Source organism: Desmodus rotundus, chromosome 9, assembly GCF_022682495.2.
Source record: "Desmodus rotundus isolate HL8 chromosome 9, HLdesRot8A.1, whole genome shotgun sequence".
Lineage (NCBI taxonomy): Eukaryota > Metazoa > Chordata > Mammalia > Chiroptera > Phyllostomidae > Desmodus > Desmodus rotundus.
Genome location: NC_071395.1, coordinates 46,446,744 through 46,455,453, shown reverse-complemented (window position 1 = coordinate 46,455,453; position 8,710 = coordinate 46,446,744). Strand labels below are relative to the sequence as shown.

General features: G+C 42.8%; 1 protein-coding gene across 4 annotated transcripts; it reads right to left on the bottom strand.

The window, feature by feature from the left end:
* Positions 1–1,808: 1,808 nt before the first annotated feature.
* On the bottom strand, positions 1,809–7,854 carry LOC112305061 (olfactory receptor 7A17). Of its 4 annotated transcripts, none has more exons than XM_045195904.2 (2): positions 7,631–7,854; positions 1,809–6,698 (listed from the first exon to the last, which is right to left on the bottom strand). In XM_045195904.2, exon 2 carries the CDS (start codon positions 4,755–4,757, stop codon positions 3,819–3,821), a length of 939 nt encoding a protein of 312 aa, XP_045051839.2. In that variant the 5' UTR covers positions 4,758–6,698; positions 7,631–7,854; the 3' UTR covers positions 1,809–3,818. The 4 variants fall into 4 exon arrangements, with proteins under 4 accessions (XP_045051839.2, XP_045051838.2, XP_045051840.2 ...); XM_045195903.2 differs by having other exon boundaries at positions 1,809–6,692; XM_045195905.2 differs by having other exon boundaries at positions 1,809–5,948.
* Positions 7,855–8,710: the final 856 nt, after the last annotated feature.

Below are 8,710 nucleotides of genomic sequence, written 5' to 3'. Positions count from 1 at the left end.
TTATCCTAAGAATCCTGAGACATCAATTGCGAAGAATTTATGCACTCCTGTGTTCATAGCAACACTATTTCCAATACGAAAGTGCTAGGAACAGCCTAAGTGGCCATCAGTGGTTGAATGGAGTAAGAAACTGTGGTACATTAACACAATGAAATACTGGGCAGCAAAAAAAGAAAGAAAAGAAGGGATTCCTATTTTATGACAACAGGGATGCAACTGGAGTCTCTTATGCTAAGTGAAATAAGTCAGTCAGTAAAAACAAATACCACATGATGTCACTTATAAGAGGAATGTCATGAAGGAAATAAACTAATGAGCGAAATAGAACCAGAGGGATAGAATCATGGAATAGACAGACAGCAGGAAGTGGGACAGGGGAGGTGGGGACTGGTTGAAAGAAGGTGAAGGAATTAGTCAAAGAACGAATATGAAGGACTCCTGGACATGGCCAACAGTGAGGGGATTGACAGTGTCCGTTGGAGGTGGGGTGGGTAGTGGGAGGTGAAGGGGAAAAATAGGGATAACTGTAAAAGCATAAACAATAGAACATTAAAAAAAATAAACACACTACAATATAAACAAATTTTAATTTGGGGCATGGCCCATAATAAAAGTTATCAGCGTACTTAACTCTACCACCAAAGTATAGGAGAGGACAAACTCTAATTACCAAACAAATGCTCATCCTACTGTCCTGCTAATGACCTTTCTCCCCTCTGACAGTCCAGGTGCCTCACCTCATCTTCAGCTCAGAATGTCGCATATACCTTGTTATCCCTTTGACTGCCCCTCTCACCTATGTTTGTTACCAGACCTCCTCTGCACCTGGGCTGGCCCTGCCCAAGCTCTGTCTGTGAACTTCCGTATATCAGTCAACTTCCACGTCCTTGACTTGCCCGGCAAAGGTTTCAAGGACACATCAGGGTGACAACAAAGTGGGTTTTATTGAGGTAGATAAAAAGAAAATGGCCTGGGCATGGGCATCCCCGGGAAAGAAAAGTACCCATCTGAGTGGAAGAGGGCTACCTGGAGATGGAGTTTGCAAACCAGTTAGTTCTTGGGGTTTTCTGTGTGTCCAAGGTTGGGGAGGGGTTTCTCCAAGCTTCAGGGCTCCAAATTCTGACTCTTCCTTATGGTTGGGAGGCACCCTTGTTCAAACATGGTCCTTCTGGAAGTGTCATGGCCTTTGTTCCCCTCAATTTGTGGTGTCCATTTTCACTACAAATTGAGGTGTCAATTTTCATTGTAATGATGGCATAATGAGCTTTGGGGTGGGTGTCCACTCCATTTTCCCTCCATTTTGGAATCATCTGGAGTAGCCAGTCCTTATTGTTGACCTCCATACCCACCGGAGAAGTTTTCCTGAGATAAGCTGTTTTCTATTTGCTCACGAGTGAATGGGGGTGGGGTCGGGTGAGGGGATGTCTGTTCCTACTACTTGATCCCACCCATTGGGATTTCCCCTAAGTCCTTTCTGTCCTCCCTCACATCCACATAGAACTCATTGGGAGATATATACTTGAAAATCACATTTTTGTAGGTAGTATGGCAGGTATTCTGAACACTGAGATGAATGAGACAGGAAAACAAGGAGACTGGTTATAAACCCAGTAGGATGAGACTAGTGTAAATGCCTGAAATTACACTTTTATTTTATTTTATGTTGTTCAAGTACAGTTGTCTGCATTCTCCCTGCTCACCTCCCTCCACCGCAGCCATCCCCACCTCCCTCCCCTGATCCCACCCACCCCCTGGTTTTGTCCATGTGTTTTTTATAGTTGTTCCTGAAAATGCTTCCCCCTTTTAGCACCATTATACCCTTACACCTACCCTCTTGTTATTGTCAGGTTGTTCTTAATTTCAATATCTCTGGTTATATTTTGCTCACTTGTGTGTTTTGTTGATTAAGTTCCGCTTGAAGTTGACGTGATATGGTATTTGTCTTTCATCATCTAGCTTATTTCACTAAGCATAATGCTCTCCCGCTCCATCCATGCTGTTGCAAAGGGTAGGAGCTCCTTTCTTTCTGCTGTGTAGTATTCCATTGCGTAAATGTACCATAGTTTTTTTTTATGTACTCATTTACTGATGGGCACTTAGGTTGCTTCCAGCACTTGGCTATTGTAAATTGTGCTACTGTGAACATAGTGGTGCAGAGGTTCTTTTGGATTGGTGTTTCAGGGTTCTTAGGATATAATCCCAGCAGTGCAACTGCTGGGTCGAAAGGCAGATCCATTTTTAGTTTACTGAGGAAATCCCATACTGTTTTCCATAGTGGCTGCACCAGTTTGCAATGCCCCTAACAGTGCAGTGGATTTCCGTTTTCTCCACATCCTCGACAGCACTTGTTGTTTGTTGATTTGTTTATGATGGCCATTCTACACAGACTGAAAGTGAAGGGTTGTAAAAAAAAAAAAAAATTCCAAGCAAATGGACAGGAAAAAACAAAAAAAATGCCGGGTAGCAATACTCATATCAGAAAAAATAGACTTCAAAACAAGGGACATTAAAAGAGACCCAGAAGGTCACTTCATAATAACATTACACTCTTTCAGGTATGAGGCATTTGTTTCAAAGTCTTCCATCTGAAATAATCCTTCTGCCATCTGTGTGAAAAGGCTGCTAGAGAAGTACCCAAGTCTCCCTACCCAACTCAATTCATCTCTCACATTCTCTTTCTCCTTCTCCCCACCCTCTATTCCGAACCTTCTGTTGCCCTCAGGATGCTCTTGGCCCTTAGGGCGTGTGTACCCTCCAGGACCTTAGAGTAATATCCTTACGTTTTCATAGTCCGTGATGGTTGTTGCAATTATAATAAGGACCACAAGACACTGTTGTTATACAACACTAACTGTGGTGTGAGAAACAAGTAGCAGGACCCAAGGCCAGTGCCCAAGCCTCCCTATCCTGTAGCATCACTGTCAACAGGCTGAGACTTACAGGGAACAATGGTCAAGTCTCCATCCTCAAGAAGAGCTGTTAAGGTACTGATGTACAGAGAACGAGGGACACATGGTAAAAACTGAGGCTTCAGATTTTCCTGGGATGAAAGTATATAAATGGTGTGAGTAACCAAGTGAGAAAATTTTCCATATGACTATATATGTATACTATCTATCTGTGAAATAAGAACATATTACTACAGTGGTGTATGTCATTTGAGAAGAAATCAGTATTAAGAAATCAATGCTTGCTTGTTTGTTTTGTTGATTTGGTTCCTGTTAATGGTGAGATCATACGGTATTTGTCTTTCACTGCCTGGCTTCACTTAGTATAATGCTCTCCAGTATAGCCAAAGACATTGAAGTTGAGAACAGGCTGAAGTGATTAGAGGCGAGAGGGGAGGGGACGATGGGGGAAAAGGGTAAAGGGTTTATAGGAACAATTATAAAGGACATATGGACAATAAACAGGGTGGGAGGAAATGGGGGAAGAAGGTGGGTAGGGTTGGGGTTGGGGGGAGAGGGGGAAAGGCAGAAAACTGTACTTGAACACCAATAAAAAATTAAATATAAAAAAAAGAAATCAATGCTGCCATGAAGTAAACTGGAATTTACAAATATTTCTGATCAATGTTGGGGAAAAAATGTGAAGCTAGGAAAATGAGAAAGAGAAACATTGTCTAGGTAATAGATGTAGCAGAGCTTAAAAAAATGGTGACTTAACTTGCACAGAGAAGCTGAACTCACAGAAATGGAAATTCCAGCACAGAAATAAAAGGAGCAAGTTTGGAAACCACAATCTGATTAAAATTCCACAGTTTCTAGTTTTGTGTTTGGGGTCTACAGGTCAAGGTGACTTTTTCAACCTCCGATTAATTATCCCTTGTTTACTTGCCATCCAGACAATCTTCTCAGAGCCCCCTTTATATCTCTGTTCCTGAGACTGTAGATGAAGGGGTTCAGCATGGGTGTGACCACAGTGTACATCACTGAGGCTGTTGCACTTGACTTTGAGCTGTGAGTACTAGCAGGGCTGAGATACGCTCCTAGGATTGTACCATAAAATAAGAGGACAACTGAGATGTGAGAGGCACAGGTGGAAAATGCTTTATACTTCCCCTGAGCTGATGGGATTGCCCATATGGAGGACAGTATCTTAGAGTAAGAGTAAAGGATCCCGCCCAGGGGACCACCAGCCAGTAGCACAGTTACCAAATTAAGCACTATGTTATTAAGGAAATTGTCAGAACAGGCAAGTTGGGTCATCTGATTGAGTTCACAGAAAAAGTGGGGGATTTCCAAGTCTGTGCAGAAGGACAGCCCCAACACCATCAAGCACTGTAACAAGGAAACCAGGGCACTCATGATAAAGGACACCAGAACCAGCAGTCCACAGAGTCGGGGGTTCATGATGACTGTGTAGTGCAGGGGGTGGCAGATGGCCACAAACCTGTCATAGGCCATCACAGTCAGGAGAAAGTCATCCAAGCCTGCAAACAATATGAAAAAACACATCTGTGTGATGCAGCCTGCATAGGTGATGACTTTGCTCTGTGTGTGGATGTTCAGCAGCATCTTTGGGATGGTGGTGGAGGTGAAGCCAATGTCTACCAGGGACAGGTTGGAGAGGAAGAAGTACATGGGTGTGTGGAGGTGGAAGTCTGAGCTGACAGCCAGGATAATGAGCAGGTTTCCCAACACAGTGATCAGGTACATGGAGAGGAAGAGCCCAAATAGGATGGGCTGCAGTTCTGGTTTGTCTGATAGGCCCAGGAGATGAAATTCTGACACTCTAGTAAGGTTCTTTGGATCCATAAGTTGGAGCTAACTTTCAGGAAGGAGAAAAAAACAGTACTAGTTTTCATACACACCTGCATTACTAGCTTAGCACTAATGCTACAGTTTGTAATTTGCAGTCAAGAAATTAATTTCAGGCATCAACTGATGAGGCTCAGTGGATTGAGTGGCAGCATGCAATCCAAAGGGTATCTGGTTTCATTATGTCTGGGTTGTGGGTCCGGTCCCTGGTTGAGGGGGTGGAAGAGGAAACTGCACGTTGAAGTTTCTCTCCCTCTCTTTCTCCCTTCCTTCCCCTTTCTCTAAGTATAAATAAATAAAATCTTTATAAAAAAGAAATTAATTTCAGTATTTTGGGATGGAGTGTTCCCCTCTAGGAGTTTTCTGTGTCATCTTAGAGCAGGAATATTTATCCCCACCCACTTTTTTCCTAAGTTGTCAGGAATACTTCAGTTTTAATGAGAAATATATCACGTATTTCCGGAATATAAATTGAGTGCTGACCATGTTTTTGGCTCTCTCTAGGCTGTGAGTAGAAGGAAGAACACAAGTCCCTACACATAAATATTGGGGATAGAATATAAAACCAAATGATGGAAATAAATATAACCTTACAGATGGTGACAGATCCTAAGAAGGAAATACGAAAGCAGGTCTAAAGGAGAAAGTGACAAGGCCATTCTATTTCTCACGTGTTTTTAGGCAAGACCTGCCAACAAGGTGACATTTAGGCACAGAACTCAAGAGAGAAAGAGAAGGATATCAAGCTTATGTGAGCAAGTGTGTTCCTGACAAAGGGAATGGCCAGTACCAAGGCCTTAGCAAGGAGCTGCCAGAGTTTAGTGATTTGCTTAAAATTAATATCAGAGTATGTGATGGGCCTTGATAATAATTTTTTCCAGTTGCTTCTAGTGGTGGTCTCAACCAGAAAGGAGTTAGCCCCTAGTAGCACTTTAGGGGTTCTTGCTAAACACCTACAGTTCACACATACACACACTGATTCTTATCCCTCCCCAAACGTCAATGGAAAAGGTGACAGAACCTAGTTTAGCCCAGCACTTCTCCAGTTTTAATGGGCTTGTGAGGCCCCAGGATTTCAGTTCAAACACAGAATCTGATTCAGCATGTCCATCAGGCTCAGAGAAGGTGTGTTTCTGATGAGGGCCCAGGTGGTGTTGATGCTGCAGGTCTTGGTCTGTGGTCTACTCTCTGGGAAGAAAGGTTGTGGTTCTGTATCAGACTCAGTTCCAGGTTGTTTTAGTTCCTGTGATCCAAACATTGTCTCTGCATGGAGTTGTGAAGGAAGAGTGTATTCACTCATTCCAGAGACTATGATTAGATCTGTGCTTCCTTTATACAAAGGCCCTTGGGTGACACAAAACAATACACATCTGAAAAACCCTTTTTAGCAGGCAGAATAAGGACCTCTGTACGACGTCCACCTTCTATGCCCCAGCACCTTCAAATAAAATAGTTTTTCCTAGCAAGGGGAGGATGAGGGTAGCAGATGTAACAGGGCTACTACTCAGCTGACTTTAGTAGAAGATGAGCAGGATCATCCAGGGGGACTAAGGTCAGCCCAGTGCTCCCCTAGATGCAGAGGGGGACACCAGGAGAGAATGCGACACTGATGCCTTTGATGAAGGAGGAAGGGCCCTGAGGCAAGGAATGCAGGTGGTCAGAACACAAACTGGAACTGGGAGGAAACAGATTGTCTCCTGAGTCTCCAGGAGGAGCCCAGCTCTGCAGACAGCTTGAGATTGGCCAGTGAGACTCGAGCCAGGTTCTGACACCTAGAACTGTACACACATATGTTTGCTCACTGAGAAGGACTTGTGTGGGAGAACTTCCCAGCAGCCTCGGCAGTCTAATAGAGTCAGTCATCCAGTGACATGTGATGGAGGGGCTGAGTTTAAGGCTGCATTCATTAGCTTCCTTGGGTAGGCATTTTACCTGAAACTCCACAGGAAGTAAAAAAGAAAATTTGAAACAATTTGGAGATATTCCACCCTGTTAGCTGGGACAATGAATTCTTCTTGGCATAAATATAAACATAAGGCACATTAATGTACCTAAAATTAAGTTTAATGTACAATGTGTGACTTTGATTTTTTCTTCACTGAATTGTCAAAACTTGTTGCTCAGCACACTATACTGTTTGGTAGAACCCGGTCAGTCCTCAATTTGTATTCCCCACAAGCTTGAATCTGTCCTTCAAATCATAGAAAAGTGGTCACTGTGGAAAAAGGCTGAGTGTGGGGTAGTAATTTCTACTAACTCTTTTAATGTAGAAAGTGAGAGGGTACAAACCTCAACACATAGGCAGCCTTGGCAGTAGTGAAGTAACACTATTTAGTATTCCTTTTCACACGTATTAAGTAATTCTTATGTGAATACTCAGCATGAGAGAAGATACTGCAATGTCTGCCTCACTAACTGCTGCTGCAAGGTGCTGTCTACCTCACTGGTTGGATCTTTTCAATAAATAGAAAACATGCTGAAATACACCCCGTCTTAGAAATTTAGTACAAACACTCTCACTTCACTGAATTGCTTCCCACACCTAATGCTGTGTTTCCTTCTCCTGGAACAGCACAACTCCTCAGATGGTTTTCATTTTGCTGCATCCATTTCCTGCATCTCACTCATTGTGCAGCGTCTTTCCACTGAACTCCCAGTCCCATCACCTAATTGTCAGCCATGGCCCTGTGTGCAGATTCTAACAGATGCATCCTTATTAGCGTATTAAGTAAATTACGTATAAATCAATTACTTCACCAAGAATACAAACAGAAATAATCTGGTCTCAGGGCTCAGCTGATTAGGATCCCAGTGACTCAGATAAAAGTTCTCAGGTTCTAGCCTCTGTGACCCTTTCCTAATGTACCTACCAGTCTCTCTGATTCCCCTGGATGGGTTTTCTGAAAGGAAGGTCTCTGTGTCTGCCAGTCAGAATTGGTTTCTGGATGGCGGATGATGGAAACTGAAGCTCTGTCCCACAGAAGACAGCAGGAAGGACTGAAGCATCAGTTCCTGAGCCAGACTTAGGAATCAAAGGAACAACCATGCCCCATACACCAACACTGTACAACCTCAAGGGTTGCATGGGGAGATGTTTATTGTCTCTGTGTGTCTGCTCATCAGGCATATTTCTGTTGTGTTATTCCAATTTTTAAGTGCATGATTTCCCTCTGCGCCTCTGGAATAAACACAAAGAAAATTTCTCCTAATGGTTGTAGATCCCAAGAGACCAGGTTAGAAGCCAGGTGGATTTAGATTTTATGACTCCTTGTCTTGCATCTCACCTGCATCCCAGAGGTCTCACCTCCTACTACTTAATTCAGACAGTGAGTTACCATTTTTTCCACAGTCTGAGATTGCAGAACCCATCAGGACCAGGTCCCTTTGATCCTTAGAACACTGAATTGTGGTGGGCCACAGCCCTGATGTGTCGAGAGCATTGAATCTGCTCTTTAATAAGGGGGAGCTGTGTTCATTTCCTATGGAATTCTGGCCATCAAAATATTCCTTCCTGACACATTTTTCAAAATAATTAGAGATTTTGTATTCATTTCACAAATTAAAATCTGTGATTTAGTTTCTCATTATAAAATATGTTAATTATGACAGGTACATTTTGATAGTTTTATGGCATATAATCTGAGCTTAGTACCTTAGAGATTTTGTCTGGTTTAATTGTTTGAAAAGTCTATTCTATGAGGCATTACTAATATGAACTGCATTCCCTTTTGCAGAAATGGGGTGAAGGGTTTTAATAAACTGCTGGAAATTATGAACTAAATGTGCATTGGGCCTTGATTGGATTCTGTCAGGTTGCTTTCAGTTTAAACTCTGGGCCAGTGGTTCTCTACCTGAGATGATTTTGCCCCAGGAGACATTTGGCAACATGTGGAGAGAGGCTGCTAAGCACCTACAACATCCAAGAGACATAATTATCCCAGCCCTTTTGT

Bases quoted from the DNA above. Each gene is read 5' to 3' on its own strand.
- LOC112305061 (XM_045195904.2), bottom strand. From the start codon at position 4,757: ATGGATCCAAAGAACCTTACTAGAGTGTCAGAATTTCATCTCCTGGGC.